This window comes from Tachyglossus aculeatus, chromosome 7, assembly GCF_015852505.1.
Source record: "Tachyglossus aculeatus isolate mTacAcu1 chromosome 7, mTacAcu1.pri, whole genome shotgun sequence".
NCBI lineage: Eukaryota > Metazoa > Chordata > Mammalia > Monotremata > Tachyglossidae > Tachyglossus > Tachyglossus aculeatus.
In genome coordinates this window covers 24,298,226-24,317,147 of record NC_052072.1, presented here as the reverse complement: position 1 = coordinate 24,317,147, position 18,922 = coordinate 24,298,226, and the positions used below count along the sequence as shown (strand labels likewise).

Below are 18,922 nucleotides of genomic sequence, written 5' to 3'. Positions count from 1 at the left end.
CAGGGTCTATGTCCAGCCTGATTACCTTGTATCTTCCCTGATTATCTCATATATAAGGTGAAGGGGGCAAGGATCTGGTAGTTCCTTTGTGACCTGAAAGCAAATTACAAAGATGTGCAAATGCTAGAAGAATAGTAATTGAATTCCTCAGGAAGGCTTTATGGATGAGCTTAATCTTTACCCATTTTGAAGGTGGGAAGGAATCTGAATTGAGGAAAGGGATAATTGATTGAGTCATCAGAGCAACTAGACACTACACAGAACATGCATATAATGTGGTCCCTGACCTTGGGGAGCTTTGAGAAGCAGCGTAGCACAATGGAAAGAGCCCGGGCTTGGGGGTCAGAGATAATGAGTTCAAATCCCGGCTCTGCCAATTGTCTTCTGTATGACTTTGGGCAAGTCACTTCACTTCTCTGTGCCTAAGTTACCTCATCTGTAAAATAGGGGTGAAAACTGTGAGCCCACATGGGACAACCTGATCACCTTGTATCTACCCCAGCACTTAGAACAGTGCTTTGCACATAGTAAGCGCTTAACAAATGTTGTTATTATTATTATTAGAAGCATAGATCCTACCCTTTTCTCCACATTTTGATACTGGGCTAATTATCTCTCTCTTATCTCACTCTCTTTTCTTTCTCTTTCTTATTTCTCTCTCTCTCTTCCCCCATTCACTTTCACTCTGCCTGCAGATGTGGTGGAGTTATTCTTCTGAGCTCTTTTAGTATCTGGAGGGGAAGGGATAACCCAGTTAATTTTTTTTTATCCTTTTCAGCCATGGACAACCTGCAAGAGAGAGCTCTCCACATCCGCAAGGTCCTCCTGGTCCTGCCGAAAACCACTCTGATCGTCATGCGATACCTCTTTGCCTTCCTTAATCAGTGAGTAGCCTCCTGTTGACCCAATTCTGGACCTTCAGGTTTGAGAGATGTGTTTTCATGGCCCGGAACCCCCAGACCTTGTGTGTCTCTTTCTACTTGAAGTGACTGAAGTCTTCATTTCTGCTCGCCCTAATGGCTTCCCCAAGAGCAGTCTTGAAGTTGTTTGTATGGTATTTGTTAAGCACTTACTATGTGCCAGGAACTGTTTTAAACGCTGGGGTAGATAAAAGGTAATCAGGCTCGACACAGTCCATGTCCCACTTGGGGCTCACAGGCTTAATCTCCATTTTACAAATGAGATAACTGATGCCCAGAGAAGTGAAGCTACTTGCCCAAGGTCACACTGCAGACAAGTGGTGGAGCTGGGTTTAGAACCCAGGTCTTTCTGACGCCCACGCCCATGTTTGATCTAGTAGGCTACACTCTCAGTTTCATGTGATGAAGTGGAATGGCCCTGATCCTTTTTTAGCATGTCCCTGAGCTGCCAGATTTTGAGTTGTAGTATTTATTGAGCTCTTATTGGGTGCAGAGCACTGTTCTAAGCACTTGGGAGAGTACAGTATAACAATAAACAGACACGTTCCCTGCCCACAATGAGCTTACAGTCCAGAGGATCTGCAGACATTCCCACTGCTCTTCAGAAAGAGTATCTCTTCCAGGCAACTTTGGATTGTCCCTGCTACATGGATGGGTCCCAGCTGAGGGCATGGTCCAGGTTGGATTTCCTAGGATAGAGGACAGGACCTGTTGGGTTAACCTGCCTCAAGGGCCACAGCAAGAGCTGGAGAGAGAGTCTAAGAAATGCCACCTGTGCTAGCCAAATTGCCAGCCTCTTTAGACTATAATTTCAAGGATGATATGAAGGGGCAACCAGCCCATGAAATCCTGCTGTCATTTCCAGATTTTTCTGCCCTAAGGTAGAAGGGGTGGTAATTCTGGGCTGGTAGCCATAGTGAAAAAAAAAATACTGTAATTGTTCACGTTTGGAGTGGGGTGCTTTTGTCTTTTGGTTTCAAGAGTTCCGAGTCAGCATTCATAACCACAGTGTTGCCTAAAATAACAAATGGAAAGCAGGTGTTGGAAAAGCCCATCTCAGTGTTAACATGGAGCAAGGGGTTTGGTGGAAGGACGGGGGGATGGGGTGATGTTTATGTGCATTCCTGTCACATGCAGCAATAGTTGGCAGCTCCAAGTCTAGCCCTGAGACCCACATTTCTACAAAGCAGAGGCTGAGGCCAAAAATGCAGGATCCCTGCTTTTTCATTGCATTTTTGGGCACCGGACAGATGTTCGCTCTATTCTCAGAGACCCTTGGGGCAACACCTTGTCAAGTGTGGATTCCAGGTGTCCTGACTTTTTCCCAAATTGAGTCTGTTGTCCTTTATTCCCTGAGTCATGAAGACTCCTATTTCTCTGAAAATACACCGTGACCACATGACAGCTCCCTGGTTAGGAGACCCAGATTCCATTTCAATTATTAATGTTGTCATTCCTCAGTATCTTTCTGGCCCTGCTTGCTTCCACCCTCATGATAAAGCCTCAACATCTCACTAGCCATTGCTATTTCTGGTATTCGGCCTATGGAGGTCAGTGCCCCTTTATCTTGGTGGCTAGATACCTGATGGGGCGTCCCCTGGGTTTGTAGTTCATTCTGGTGGCCCACTCAGAAACTTGGGATGTTTTACAGATCCTTCCTGGAAAACAAGATGATTTAGATCTGGGCCTTCCTAAAGGCAGGGGGATGGTCAAAATGGCCTCTCAAATTTTGTCCCCACCTAAGAATTCCATGTAACATTTAAGTCTAAAGTTTATAGTTCTTGTGGTCATCACAGTCATAGCCAAGATCCTTTAGCTGTCCTTGGAGACTCTGGTTCTTGACCTGTTTGTGGCCTAGAGCCTTTGAAGCTCTTTGTTTTTTGGGTTTTTTTGCTTTTTATTGGCATTTAAGTGCTTACTGTGTGCCAGACACTGTACTAAGTGCTGAGTTAGATAAGAGGTAATCAGGTTGGTCACTTAGGGCTCACAATCTTAATCCCCATTTTACAGATGAGATAACTGAGACACAAGTTAAGTGACTTGCCAAAGGTCACACAGCAATTAACCAATCAATCAATAGTATTTATTGAGTACCTACAGTATGGAGACTGTACTAAGCATACTGTCCTAAGCGCTTGGGAGAGTACAGTGTAAAAGAATCTGTCGACACATTCCCTGTCCACAACGAGCTTACAGTGTAGATGAGGAGATAGGCATTAATATAAATAAATTATGGTATGTAAATAAGTGTTGTAGGACTGAAGGAGGGGTGAATAAAGGGAGCAAATCACATAAGGGACACATAAGGGAGTGGGAGAAGAAGAACTGAGGGCTTAGTGAAGACCTCTGGATGGAGATGTGCCATCACTAAGGCTTTGAAGGTGGGGAGAGTAATTGTCTGTCAGATATGAAGATCGAGGGCATTCCAGGCCAGAGAAAGGACTTGGGCAAGAAGTCGGTGGTGGGAAAGATGCGCACATGTGGCAGAGATAGAGCCGTATAGGGCAGTTGCAAAATGACACATCAGGTAACATTATCTGTGTCGGGACCTCCCATCTAGCTTCTCCTCATCCCGCTACTGACACCCCCAACAAGATGGGGTCGGGCAAACCTCAGGACCTGGGTTGCACCTCGCCTTCCGTCTTCGCCAGTATTCCAGGAAGTGAACCCTAAAGCTCAGGGCTAGATGGAGGAGGTTTTGGAGAGCTGTGTTCTTTTTTTTCCCAAGCTAATTCATTTAGAATGCTTAGACTGGCTGCAGCTTGGGCTTTGGGGAGAGAGAGGAAAGGAAAGATGGGAAGCCAATAAAATGGCAAGCTTCATTACCAACACTGGTCTTCCTACAAACAAACTCCAAAATTTCCCCAGCTGGCGGGACCTGGTTTCAAATTCAGGTGGGCGGCATTTCCACCCAGGATCATCCGAGAGTTTGTGCCAGGCGAGGGAGGGTGAGAAGGAGAGTATGCCCAGGAGTGATGTGTAGGGACTATAACAAAGAGCTGAGAGACTCTCATACCCAGTTCCCCCCATCTGGAACCTCCGAAGCGTCTGCTATCGCGTGGGTGGTAGCGGACTTCTGTAGGCCAAACCCAGTGCTCTCATTGGAAACCTACACAGCTACAATTCCTTACCCATCCTCCCTTAAGGTAGGGGCTCGGGAACCCTTTGAGGTGGCACTGTGCAAGAAAATGCAGTAGTTTTTGAGGTTTTGATTTTTTGTTGTTCATATTCAGAGTACCAAGGAAGCATTAGTAACCACAGCAGGTTCTCTTGTTTCCCGTCAAAGACCTCTCACCGGTCACCGTTGCTCCTGGGGGAACCCGTCTGTGATGATGATATCTGACATGGGCAGCTGCTGGCTTCTGTTTCTTGCCGGAGACGGGAAACTGGCAGCTTAGAAAGGCATCTCCAGAGCCAGCTCCCTCCTTTTGTGCCGGCCCAGGCTGGAAGGCAGGGGAGGAGCATCTGGGCCTCGGCAGCCAAGGGGCTTGGGAAAGGACTCTGGTCTTTGGCCAAGCCTGAGGTGTGACTGTGGCATCCGTCATCCAAGTGGGGAGTTTCCAGCATCAACAAATCCCCAGCCATGCCGCCGGTCTGAAGCCCGAGACAAGTCACTCAGAACCTGAATAGTCCGCTGACCTTTCCTTTAATAAATCCTAGATGTGCTCGCTAGTCAGTCAGTGTGTGTAGAGCACTGTGCTGAGCGCTTGGGAGAGTACAATGTAACAGACATATTCTCTGCCCACAACAAGCTCATGGTCCAGAGGGGGAGAGGGATATTAGCAAAATGCAAAAGAGTCGCACCATCTCTGAGCTATATTCACAGGACCCTAAAGCCCTCCGTTGTTTCCCTTCCAGAAACAGACCTCCATCAAGAATCATCAATCAGTCATATTTATTGAGCGCTTACTGTGTGTCGCTGTATTAAACACTTGGGAGAATACAATATAACAAAGTTGCTAGACACATGCCCTGCCCACACCGAGCTTACAGGGTAGAGGGGAAGACAGACATTAATAATAATAATAATAATAATAATAATGATAATAATGGCATTTAAGCGCTTACTATGTGCAAAGCACTGTTCTAAGCATTGAAGCACTGTTCTAAGCACTGGAGCACTGTTCAAAGCGTTGGATGTAAATAAATAAATTCTAGATATTTACAAAAGTGCTCTGGGGCTGAGGGAGCAAATCCAAAGATGATGAGTGGGACAAGAGGAAGTGAAGGCCTAGCCAGGGAGCTGTTTGTGGTCAGGGAATGTGTCAACCATCTCTGTTATATTGTAATAGTAATAATTATGGTATTTGTTAAGCACTTGCTATGTGCCAGGCACTGTGCTAAGTACTGGGGTGGTTACAAGCAAATCAGGTTGGATGCAGTCCCTATCTCGCGTAGGGCTCACAGTCTCAATCCCCATTTTACAGATGAGGTAACTGAGGTACAGAGAAGTGAAATGAGCTGCCCAAGGTCACACAGCAGACAAGTGGTGGAGCTGGAATTGTAATCCCTGACCTTCTGATTCCTAGGCCCGTGCTCTATCCACAACACCATGCTGCGTGTTTGTCTCCTGTAATTCTAGCTTCTTAATCTGCCGCCTTTCTCCTCCTCACCCCATTTCTCCTTCTTTCCCTGCCTCCTGCAGTTTATCGCAGTTCAGTGAAGAGAACATGATGGATCCGTACAACCTCGCCATCTGCTTTGGGCCCACGCTGATGTCTGTACCCGAGGATCACGACCAGGTGTCCTGCCAGGCTCATGTCAACGAGCTGATCAAAACCATCATCATCCAACATGAGAACGTCTTCCCAGGACCCCGGGACCTGGAGGGTCCCATCTACAGCCGGGGAGGGAGTCTGGAAGATTACTGGTAGGAGGGAAGACTGGGAATGGGTGCATAGGAGTAGCCTAGAGCCATTGAGAAGGAACTATGTGGGAAATGCTCCAAAAGGGAGAGCATCAGAAAATGGGAGTTTAAGGAAACAAGGAAGTTTCCAAGTCAAAAATAGATGGGATTTTTGAGGAGATGGTCTGATGTGGTTAATGCCAAAGACTGCTCACTGAAGGGGGCTAACCCTTGGCATTTGGGCTGAACTGGATAACCAATTAACCCCCTATCCCATAGGGTTCCCTGTCTGCCCAGAGGCTGAACGCTAAATCCATAATTCCCCTCCCAGAGCTAAAAACACAAGCCAGCTCAGTCCATCCAAAGACAACATCTGGAAGCAATTCAGCTAGCACCACTGCTATCATCTGGAATAGGGGAGGCCAAGGGAAATTGGTGACTTAATTCAGGCCCTGTTTGGTCTGCTCTACTTTTCTTCACCCCTGAGGGAAGGCAAAAATTGGATTGACCTGGGCCAGGAATTCAAATGGAGCTTTGGTAAATCCCATTCACAGGCAAGGCGGTGACATCAGGGCTAACCCTGGTCTTGGAGTTGGGCTTTCCTGCTTTTTTGCTGAAAAACTGGGCAAGCTGAGTGATTGTTTTCCAGGAACTGGTGAGGGCAGGAGAGGGGCATGTTTGCCCAATTTGAGGTACTGTGATTATTATTTTATTAATAATAATAATGATGGCATTTGCTAAGCACTCTGTGCCAGGCACTGTACTAAGCACTGGGGTGGATGCAAGCAAATCGGTTTGACACAGTCCATATCCTACATGGGGCTCACAGTCTTAATCCCCATTTTACAGTTGAGGTAACTGGGGCACAGAGACATCAAGTGACTTGCCCAAGGTCACACAACAGACAAGTGGCAGAGCCAGGATTAAAGAGCTCCTTTTCTTTTATGGTATTTGTTTATCACTTTCTATGTGCCAGGCACTGTTCTAAGTGCTGGAGTAGAGACAAGCTAATCGAGTTGGACACAATCCATGTCCCACAAGCGGAGGCCAGTAGCAGCCTCCTTCTGGACCAGGAGGCTCAGTTCATGTGCTTTTCCACATTCTGGGATCTGCCCTTTGCTAATTTAAACTGATCAAATACTGTGGTTGAAAGATTTGCTCTGCTTTTCCCTTCTCCCCTCCAGGTCTCCTTCTAACCCAACCTGGTGAGGGGAAAGAAAGAGATGTCCAGTCTCTCCTAGTTCTTTCAGATAAAAAGAGAAGTTACCCACCGTCTCCGGGAAACATAGTCCTACAAGGGAGCCAGCGAAGGAAAAGCAATGCCTCAGTCTATAACTTGCCCATTTTGATTACCTTCTCAAGTACCTCCCCTGCCAGAAAGTCAGCTACACTTAACCCTTAAGAGCCTTGGTATTTGAAACTGTGGGTTCTATTTCTTAAATGATCTTGAGTGGGTTTTTATGGTACTTGTTAAGTGCTTACTATGCATCAAGCGCTGTTCTAAGCACTGGGGTAGAGACAAGGTCAGAGTCCCTGGGGGCTCACGGTCTAAGAAGGAGGGAAGAGAACAGGCATTTCCAGCGCTTAGAACAGTGCTTTGCACATAGTAAGCACTTAACAAATACCAAAATTATTATTAAATCCCCATTTTGCAGTGTAGAAACTGAGGCACAAAGAAGACAAGTGACTTACCCAAGGTCACACAGCAGGCAAGCAGTGTGATTAGCACCCAGGTTCTCTGGCTTCCAGGCCCTTGCTTTATCTACTTTATCTACTACTCTATGGAATTCAAGTTAATATCCAGACCAAAGAAATGCTATTGCCAGGGTCCTTCAGAGAAAATAATTTGCCAGCTTCCAACTTTGCCTCCATCAAATAAAGAGCTGTCAGGAAGCCACCAGACTCTAGGGATTTAATACATCCAAATTCAGAAATTGGACCTGGGCAGGACCTGGGGAGAAAAATTTAGGAAGAAAGCAGATAGGATGTCCAAGGCCTTTGGCGGGTGGGGGATGACTTGCCAAAGCAGAAGACCACCTCAGAAGAGAGTTTGTAAAGGCATCAATACTATGGGACAAGAGCATGACACCAAATGTCACAGTTTTAAGTTTCTAGAAAAGTTTATTTGCTCATCCAGGTCCAGTGTGGTCCTCTGCTATATTGACCTTTCGCGTCTGTGTGGCTTCAATGATAAACTCGTCCCATCGAGCAGATTTAGTGTTTCTAGGAAAACTGTTATAGGTTCCCCGTACGCTTACCATGCTTTATTGTGTGTTTTTTTGTTTTGTTTTTTAAACCTGGAAAATAGATCAGCTCCATCAAGCAGTTGGAGCTTGCCAAACTAACCAAACCAATCAACTCTGGATCCCCAGTGGTAGGCAGAGTTGGCCCAATAATCCAGCATCCCATGGAACTGAGGAAAATTCTCAAGATGGGGGCCAGAGATTCAGAACAACCCCTAAAAAGATGATTCATTCATTCAATCGTATTTATTGAGCACTTACTGTGTGCAGAGCACTGTACTAAGCGCTTGGGAAGTCCAAGTTAGCAACATATAGAGACGGTCCCTACCCAACAGTGGGCTTACAGTGTAGAAGGGGGAGACAGACAACAAAACGTATTAACAAAATTAAATAAATATGCACAAATAAAATAGAATAATAAATACCAACATTATTATTGTTATTCTCTGCCTCAGTTCCCTCCTCTGCAAAATTCGGAGGAAGACTGGGCCCCATGTGGGACAACATGATCACCTTGTATCCCCCCAGCGCTTAGTACAGTGCTTGGCACACAGTAAGCCCTTAACAAATGCCATTATTATTATTATTATTGTTATTCATCCATTCAATCGTATTTATTGAGCGCTTACTGTGTGCAGAGCACTGTACTAAGCGCTTGGGAAGTCCAAGTTGGCAACATCTAGAGACGGTCCCTACCCAACAGTGGGCTCACAGTGTAGAAGGGGGAGACAGACAACAAAACATATTAACAAAATAAAATAAATATGCACAAATAGAATAATAAATACCAACATTATTATTATTATTCTCTGCCTCAGTTCCCTCCTCTGTAAAATGCGGAGGAAGACTGGGCCCCACATGGGACAACGTGATCACCTTGTATCCCCCCAGCGCTTGGCGCATAGTAAGCCCTTAACACTATTATTATAATTATTATTATTGTCATTCATTCATTGAATCGTATTTATTGAGCGCTTACTGTGTGCAGAGCACTGTACTAAGCGCTTGGGAAGTCCAAGTTGGCAACATGTAGAGACGGTCCCTACCCAGCAGCGGGCTCACAGTCTAGAAGGGGGAGACGGAGAACGAAACAAAGCATCTTAATGGAATAAAATGAATGATGGCAGTCTTGGGCGCTAAAGCCCTGAAACCTAGCCCTGTAGGATTCCTTAACCATAATCCCGGTTTCCCTGGGCTGCAGGGTCACTACTGTGAATGAGAGGATAGCAGGGAGGAGGATTGCAGCCACTGAATATTAGAAGGGCTGACAATCATTAGACATGTGCTTGCCTTACGGTGCTTAGTGGATTGAGCATGATCCTGGGAGTCAGTAGGATGTGGATTCTAATCCCAGCTCTGCTACATGTCTTGGACAAGTCACTTAACTTCTCTGGGCCTCAGTTCCCTCATCTGTAAAATGGGGTTAAAAGTGTGACCCCCATGTGGGACAGGGACTTGTGTCCAACCTGGTTAACTTGCATCTGCCCCAGCGCTAAGAACAGTCCTTGGCACATAGTGAACACTCAACAAGTACCATAATTATTATAATTATTCACTGTGGGGCAAGGCCATTTCCCCACCTCTCCCCTTCAGTTCCCTCTTGGTTTTCTTTTCTAAAATTCTTAAATCCCCAGAGGACTTTCTGGGTGGTACTAGGGAGGGATACTGAAATAAGTACTTCTTAATTCAGAACAGTGCCAGCGCTTAGAACAGTGCTTTGCACATAGTAAGCGCTTAACAAATACCATCATCATCATTATTATTATTATTCAAAAACACACTCTTTGAAGAGATTTGCAGCAGGAGTTGGTGATTGAGAGCTTGCAGTGACAACGAAAATAACCCCAGGCATCAGGCGTAATAAGAACTTGATAAGCCCGTGCCTCTCTCCTTTCTGTGCCCGTTGTGCGGCTTTCATTGAACTTGGGTCTTGAGGGGGTGGTTCAGAGGGTGTTTGCTACCGGTAGATGATGGTGTTCCCTGAGCCTTGTGAAATGAGAAACAAGAGTAGGCGGTAGGTTTGGCTAAAGAGGGATGAGGCAAGGACAAATGTGAAGGACATGTGAATTTTCCAAACAGTGTGCCTGGGATAGAAGGGCAGAAGGAGTCTCTCAGGACAGGGGAAGTCATTTTATCTTATGGTATTTAATAATAATAATGATGGCATTTATTAAGCGCTTACTATGTGCAAAGCACTGTTCTAAGCCCTGGGGAGGATACAGGGTGATCAGGTTGTCCCACAGGGGGGCTCACAGTCTTAATCCCCATTTTACAGATGAGGGAACTGAGGCCCAGAGAAGTGAAGTGACTTGCCCAAAGTCACACAGCTGACAATTGGTGGAGCCGGGATTTGAACCCATGACCTCTGACTCCAAAGCCCGGGCTCTTTTCCACTGAGTCACGCTGCTTCTCTAAGCAGCGTGTTTTGTTAAGCACTTATGTGTCAAACACCTAAGCTCTGGGGTACATACAGTGCTTGGCACATAGTAAGCACTTAATAAATACCCTCGTTATTATTATTAGTAGTAGTAGTAGTATTATAATCAATCAGTTCAGACTCAGTCCTTGTCCCACATGGGCTCGGCAGTCTAAGTAGGAGGGAGGAAAAGTATTGAAACCCCATTTTACAGTTGAGGAAACCAAAGCACAGAGAAGTGAAGTGACTTGCTCAAGGTCACACAACAGACAAATGGCGGAGCCAGGATGAGAACCCAGGTCTTCCAACTTCCAAGCCCATACTCTTTCCACTAGACCGCACTGCTTTTCATTGTGATGCTGAAGTCACTGTGTCTGAAAGGGAAATTTCAAGGCTTTGGCCACTCCCCTACAGTTGCCTTGTCCAAAGTCAACCTGGCCCATCATGCTATTGCTTTGTGAAGATGTGAATCCTCTCTGGCTCTAGAAAGCCTCCTTAATCCTAGCTTGTTCCATGTGGTGCTGGTGAAAATGTAGCCTGGGGGAAACGGGGAATGGGCCATTTTCCCCATGATCCAGTGCTTGGAAAGTGGAGAGGATATTGGGGAGGACAGGGGAAGTGGAAAACTTGCAGTCTTAGAGCCAGAAGCAAAAGATCTCTCCTTCAGTAGCCACAACCAACCGCTGTAAGGTCTTTTTGGGCAGTGCCATTCATTTTCTAGTCTCTCCTGCACTTCTGAGCAGGAGTTTGACTTTTAATAAAGTCAATAAAGTTATTTAAAGTTAATAAATAAACCTGGTCTCCCCTGCTTCTCCTTCTGGGTGGTGACTGGTGTTTGTTCAGCTGGACAAACCGCACCCATGCCCATTACTCAGAATTGAAGTCAAGGGCAGTGGTTAGATAAATACCCAGTCAACTCATACAAATGGGATTGGAGATCACATGAGCCTTTTAAGTAACAGTAGTAGTAATAGTGTATATTCAGTACCCACTAGGTTTAATGCACAATACTAAGCACTTGGGAGAGTGCAACAGAAGCTCGAAACACACTGCCTGACCACAATCAATCAATCGATGGAATTTATTGAGCTCTATGTGCAGAGCCATGTTCTAAGCACTTGGGAGAGTGCCAGAGAATTAGCAGACATGTTCCCTGACCATAATGAGCTTATTTATATTCTAATGGGGGGAATTAAGACAACAGGTAGAATATTTAACTGTACAATTGATTATACATAAATGCTGAAGAACGTACTTATTTTTTCCCTGAGGGCAAACTTTTGCCCGTGAGTCTGACTCAGGGATTTGTCCTTAATCAAAAAGCTCTGTTTTAGCTAATAGCTTTAATTTCCTCCAGCACCAAATATATTTCTAAAGTGTGTCACAAAGAGTAAGAAAGACTATTGAGAGTTCTCCTCCTCCTCCCCAGCTCCCCCTTCCCATTCCGACCCCAGGGAAGAGGTGCTAATGAGCAAGGAAATGGCCAGTAGGCAAGGAGCAGGAGAGAGGAGGATCCATCAATGGGATAATCACCTCCTGAATCATTCTGTATTGGGCAGCACGTAATATTCATTCAGTCTGCTAGACTCAAGGATGAACTACTTACCTTTCTCTCTTGTCTTTTCTGAGTGTTTCCACATCCTGAAGGGCAAATGGTCCTCTGGGGTTAGATGACATGGTCTCTGGCACGGCTCTGCCACTTGTCTGCTGTGTGGCCTTGGGAAAGTCACCTCACTTCTTTGTGCCTGTTACCTCATTTGCAAAATGGGCATTAAGATTGTGAGCCCTATGTGGGACAGGGACTGTGTCCAACCCAATTTGCGTGTGTCTCCCCCAGCCCTTAGTGCAGTAGGCACTTAACAAATACCGTAAATAATAATAAGGACAATATTTTTCCGTAGTGTCAAGGGAACCACTACCAACGGCAGGGTCAGTGGTCCGTTCATTCATTCAATCGTATTTATTGAGTACTTACTGTGTGCAGAGCACTGTACTAAGTGCTTGGAAAGTACAGTTCGGCAACAGATAGAGACAGTCCCTACCCAACAACCGGTTTGCAGTCTAAAAGGGGGAGACAGACAACAGAACAAGTAGACAGGTGTCAATACCCTCAGAATAGATAAATAGAATTATAGATATACATCATTAATAAAATAGAGTAATAAATATGTACAAATATACACAAGTGCTGTGGGAAGGAGAAGGAGGTAGAGCAGAGGGAGGGAATGGGGGCGATGGGGAGGGGAGGAGGAGCAGAGGAAAAGCGGGGGCTCAGTCTGGGAAGGCCTCCTGGAGGAGGTGAGCTCTCAGTAGGGCTTTGAAGGGAGGAAGAGAGCTAGTTTGGCAGATGTGTGGAGGGAGGGCATTCCAGGCCAGGGGGAGGACAGGAGCCAGGAATTGAAGGACGTGGGCCAGGGATCGAATGAATGTGCAGAGAGGAGGCAACAGGAAAGGAACTCAAAGGCACTGACAGGAAGGTACGAAAATACAGAAGGAGAGGTGGGGCAGACAGGTGAGAACATGCAGACTAAGCAAAATAGTACCTAGACAGACGTCCCTGGTGCGGAACAGTACAGGATTTTAGGAATCTAGGACTACTAGTGACCTGCCCTTAGGGAGCTGAGCGACCTTTCATTCTCTACAAAGTGCTTTTTTGTTCTTGATTATCTTCCACTGTAGTGACAGTCCACATGGTGAGACGACCTCAGTCGAAGATTCCTCCCAGGATATCATGACAGAGCACCACGCTAGTGACGATGGTATGTATGTCCGCTTCCTGGTCAGTGGAGACCCAGGGAGCCGAGAGGGTGTTAAGCAATGTGGATTCTCTTCCTTGAAGGTCTTTTTCATTGAGAAGATTCCTTATCCCAGTTCCTTTTCCTTACTTATGGACAGTCATCATTTCTTTCTTTCTTCCCTCCCACCCTTCCAGTCAAACAGCCCTCTCCAATGGGGAGCTTCAGGAGAGGAAAAATCTTGATATTAACAATATTTAATTGAACTGTAGCAGGGTACCAAGGCACTTACCTGTCTTGGGGCCCCTTAATGTAGTTTTTTCGGGGAAAGGCGGAAACTCTACAAGCCACCCCTGACCAGGGGTAGTTTACCTCCATTAGTAGAAGGAGTGTGTTGGGTGATTGTTTGTGTTCATTAATGACAGGAATTTCTGCCCTGGGACTGGGGCACCTAGGCAGCTTTGGATTCCTTTTTCAATCAGTTGTATTTTTTGAGTGCTTACTATGTGTAGAGCACTGTAGTAAGCACTTGGGAGAGTACAGTATAACAAAGTTGGTAGACACGTTCCCTGCTCACAATGAGCTTACAGTCTAGACTAGTCTTCTTTGTTCTTCACATTAAATCATCAAAACGTTTAGGGCAAAGTATGAGGGGCAGAGAGGGTGTCCTCAGGGGTAGGGAGGGGTGTGTGTGTGTGTGTGTGTGTGTGTGTGTGTGTGTGTGTGTGTGTGTGTGTGTGTGTGACCGACCCTCGGGTGACAGTACAGGGCATGTCCCTCAGTTGCTTATGGCTGCCTCACCCTGGAGATGGAACCAGATTCACCCAAAATAAAGATGGGGAGGGTAAAATGATGTCTTCGGGGCTTCATCATCATCAGTGGTGCTTTTTGAGGACTTACTGTTTGTAGAGCACTGTACTAAGCGCTTGGGAGAGCACAGTACAAGAGAGTTGATGATGAGGATGCTGGTATTTGTTAAGTGCTTCCTATAAGCCAAGCACTGTTCTAAGCACTGTGGCAGATACAAGGTAATCAGGTTGTCCCGCATGGGGCTCACAGTCTTCATCCCCATTTTACAGATGGGGGAACTGAGGCACAGAGGACTTAAGTGACTTGCCCAAGGTCACACAGCTGACAAGTGGCAGAGCCAGGATCAGAACCCATGACCTCTGACTCCTAAACCCGTGCTCTTTCCACTAGGCCACGCTGTTCACTCCCTGCCCACAACAAGCAGCCCTAAATTTCGATCCGTTGGTTTGCAGTGGCAAAGGGATCGTAGGGGAGACACCTCTCTGGGTATTCTAGTGTTGCGGAAGCCGTCTTAGCAGTAACAGTAATAACGTTTATTGAGGACTTATCGGGTGCAGTGCATTGTACCAAGCAATTGTGAAGAACCAAACCAGGAGATGAAGGGGACATATTCCCTGCCCACAGAGTTTATATGCTAATTGGGGAGGCAGAAATAAAAATAAGAACAATGTAACAAAGTCAGTCATTAAATGTACAATTGAATAAATACATATATATTTACGTGTGTGTGTGTGTGTGTGTGTGTGTGCTGAGCATGGGTATAAGTAAATATGTGCATGCTAGAGATGACTGATGGGTTTATTTGATTTGGGATGCTAAGAAATTAGTAATAATAATAATAATGATGGTATTTGTTAAGGGCTTACTAACAGTGCCAAGCACTGTTCTAAGCACTGGGGTAGGTACAAGGTTATCAGGTTGTCCAATGTGAAACTCACAGTCTTCATCCCCATTTTACAGATGAAGTAACTGAGGCACAGAAAAGTGAAGTGAGTTGCCCAAAGGCGGAGGCGGGATTAGAACCCACGACCTCTTGACTCCCGAGCCCAGGCTCTTTCCACTAAAGCCACGCTACCTCCCCAGTCAGGGAAGACAAGTTGGTGGAGGTGGGCTTGAATAGGGGAGGGATGTGTTCTGTATGATTTGGGAAGGAAAAGAGTTCCAAGCCAAGGAAACGGAGTGAGGGGTAGGGGCGGAGGGAATCGAGAGTGAGGAACAATAGATTAAGCTTTCAGGAATGAAGAGAGCAGATCAATCAATCAATCAGTTATATTTATTGAACGCTTACTGTGTGCAGAGCACTGTACTAAGCGCTTGGGAAGTACAAGTTGGCAACATATAGAGACAGTCCCTACCCAACAGTGGGCTCACAGTCTAAAAGGGGGAGACAGGGAACAAAACCAAACATACTAACAAAATAAAATAAATAGAATAGATATGTACGAGTAAAATAAATAGAGTAATAAATATGTACAAACATATATACATATATACAGGTGCTGTGGGGAAGGGAAGGAGGTAAGATGAGGGGGATGGAGAGGGGGACGAGGGGGAGAGGAAGGAAGGGGCTCAGTCTGGGAAGGCCTCCTGGAGGAGGTGAGCTCTCAGTAGGGCCTTGAAGGGAGGAAGAGAGCTAGAGCAGATGTGTAAACTGGGATGATTTGATGGAAAGCCTTGCAGCCAACCAATTGAGGATGTTTAGGTTCAGGCAGAGGGAACTGGGGTGCCAGTGGAGGGTTTTGAGGAGCAGAAAGATCTGCGGCAAGTGAAGCTTCAAGAAGCTGATGAGTGTGGCAGCATAAAGTACAGAGGGGAGAGGCAGGCAGAGCGACCAGTGAAGAGGCTGATTCAATAGTCTAGCCCCCATATGACCGGTACTTGAAGCAATGTGGTAGTTTGGTTAGAGAGGAAGAGACAGATCTATGTTACATAAGAAGAACCGGCGGGATTTGATGTGAGAATGTGAGAGTTGTGAAGGAGAGGGAGTCGCTCAGTGGAAAGAGCATGGGCTTGGGAGTCAGAGATCATGGGTTCAAATCTCTGCTCTGCCACTTGTCCGCTGTGTGACTTTGGGCAAGTCACTTAACTTCTCTGTGCCTCAGTTCCCTCATCTGTAAAATGGGGATTAAGACTGTGAGCCCTCCATGGGACAACCTGATCACCTTGTAACCTCCCCAGCGCTTAGAACAGTGCTTTGCACATAGTAAGCACTTAATAAACGCCATCATCATCATCATGGGTTCTAAGCCTGGCTCCCCCACATGTCTGCTATGTGACCTTGGGCAAGTCACTTAATTTCTCTGAGCCTTACTTACCTCATCTGTAAAATGGGGATTAAGACTGTGAGCCCCATGCGGGACAACGTGATCACCTTGTATCCTCCCCAGCACTTAGAACAGTGCTTGGCACATAGTAAGCGCTTAACAAATGCCATCATTATTATTATGATGATGACAATGATGACATTGGTATTTAAGCTCTTACGATGTGCCAAGCACTCTACTTTGCTCTGGAGAAGATAAGATAATCGAGTCAGACACAGTTCCTGTCCCACAAGTGACTCGCAGTCTAAGGGAAAGGAGAACAGGTACTGAATCCCCATTTTACAGAGGAAGCCAAGGCACAAATCAGTGAAGTGACTTGCCCATGGTCACCCAGCAGGTCAGTCTCAGAGCCGGGATTAGAACCCAGGTCCTCTGTCTCCCAGGCCTGTGCTTTTTCCACTCGGCCACACTGATGTAGAAGTTACAGACTTCTGAGGCAGGAAGGATATTGATGTTATTGACTCAGATAGGAAAGTAAGGAGGAGAGGTACATCTAGGGAGGAAGGTGAGTCGTTTGGTTTTATACATTAAGTTTGAGGTGCTGGTAGGACATCAAGAGGAGAGGTAAGATTGCAGGTTAGATGAGAGATCAGGGACAGGGAGGTCAATTTGGAAGGTGGAAGTACAAGGCCAACTTGTACTTCCCAAGCGCTTAGTACAGTGCTCTGCACATAGTAAGTGCTCAATAAATATGATTGAATGAATGAATGAATGAAGGTGTCCACCTGGAGGTGGCAGCTTGAGCCATGAGAGAAGATTAGGCTCCCAAAAGTGTGCCTAGTATAAGATGAATCCGAGGGACCTCTGACAGCAATGAGATGAAAGATGGAAAAGGACCAAGAGAAGGAAACTTAGAAGGAGAGCCAGGTTAGTGTCATGTCTGCAAATCCAAGGCCTGAAAATGTTTCAAGGAGGAGGGAGTGGTCAACATTATCAAAGGGAGCTAAGTGGTCAAGGAGGATTAGGACAGAGTAGAGTACATTGGATTTGACTTTAAAGAGATCAGAGACCTTAGAGATCTCAGTCTCAGGGGAGCAAAAAGATTGAAAGCCTGAACGTTGTGGGTCTAGAAGAGTTGGTGGAGAGAAAGTGAAGGCAGAGGGCATAAATGACCCATTCCAGGAGCCTGGAGAGGAATCGGAGTGGGGAATTGGGGTGATAGCTGGAGGGGATGCTGTGGGATAGTGAGGGCTTGGTAAGTTTTGGGGAGACTTGGGCATGTTTGAAGGCAGAAGGGAGGAACCAACAGAGTGAGAGATTGCAGGGAGCATTGAGGAAGGGGAGAAGAGTGGAGGCCCATGCTTTTAGGAGCTGAATGGGTGGAGAGTCATGGTACAGTTAAGGAAGTAGAGTTAGAAGGTAGGTGGGAGACTTCCTCTTGAAAAACAACAGGGAAGCAGGAGAAAGACTAGGAAGGGGTAGGCAATACCCACACTAGACTGACTATAAACCTGTTCTAGGCAAGGAACATGTCTACTAATTCTGTTACATTGTACTCTCCCGAGTGCTTTGATAAGTGCTCTGCACATAGCACTCAATAAAGTCCGCTGATTGTTTAATAGCGTGGAGGAGAGGGGGTGTTGGAGAAACTTTGGGAACTTCTCTCCTGCTGCTGTGTCTCCATTCCTGAGGCCTCTGGAGCTACAAAGATCCTGGGCACTTTGGGGTACTTTTGGGGAAGGAGAGGAAGAAATACCGTGGCTGACTGGATCCTAATAAATCTTCTCCCCCATCGAGGGGCCTACCTAGTTGACAGCTGAAGGCTTGTGCTCCCTCTCTCTCTTTAGTAGGGAATCCATACCGGGACAGAAGCGACCTGTGGTGGCCAGGGGAGTCCAGGCCTCTCTTCCCTTTGCCCAGGATCTGGAAGTATGTGTCCTTGAGGCCCGGCCTCATCTAAGGATAATCCTTCTGGAACATCCTATTACCTGCTGGGGGAGAGGAAACTCAGGGGTTGCCTCAGGGCCCCACTCCCTTGTTTTTCCAAAGGCTGGCCCCACTGTGTGCATCAGGAATGAGATTCCAAAGAAATAGGGAGCCGGTGTTTTTTGGGGTGGGGTGGGGGGGGGGGGTGTTGGGGTTTTTTTTTGTTTTTTTTTATTTAAAAAAAAGGAATGGAAGAACTGCTGCCAAGGCTCAAACAGAAGCAAAACGAAGAGGGAAACCTGAGCCAAGAAGCAGTAACCACAGGCTCCTGAGCCTGCCGCCTGGAAAAATCAACTCTTTCCAAAGTGAAAACATGCGTGTTCTGAGTAGGCCAGGGTAGCTTGATATGTGGGAGGTTCAGCTGTGGGCTCGGGGCCCCTTGGCGGGAGGGCTGATTTACTAGGATCCAGCCAGCCAGGGAATTTCTTTCCCCTCCCCAGCAGCCCACATCATCCTTGGCCTCAGCAGTGGAGGCACAGCAGAAGGTATTTTTAGGAATCGTGGGTGAAATGGGTATTTTGGTCTATCTTTTTTTTTTTAATGGCATTTGTTAAGCGCTTACTTTGTGCCAGGCACTGTTCTAAGCACTGGGGTAGATACAAGATAATCAAGTTGGATTCTGTCCCTGTCCCACATGGGGCTCCAATTCTTCATCCCCATTATACAGATGAGGTAACTGAGGCACCGGGAAGTGAAGTGACT

General features: G+C 46.3%; 1 protein-coding gene across 3 annotated transcripts in view; it reads left to right on the top strand.

Moving 5' to 3' along the window:
• SRGAP2 (SLIT-ROBO Rho GTPase activating protein 2) overlaps positions 1–18,922 on the top strand; it is a 303,664-nt gene that overhangs the window by 270,099 nt on the left and 14,643 nt on the right. For all 3 annotated transcript variants that reach the window (XM_038748678.1, XM_038748679.1, XM_038748680.1), the window contains exons 17-19: positions 779–884; positions 5,566–5,790; positions 13,105–13,184. In XM_038748678.1, the coding sequence (XP_038604606.1) occupies positions 779–884; positions 5,566–5,790; positions 13,105–13,184 (411 nt within the window). The remainder of the gene's footprint in view (positions 1–778; positions 885–5,565; positions 5,791–13,104; positions 13,185–18,922) is intronic.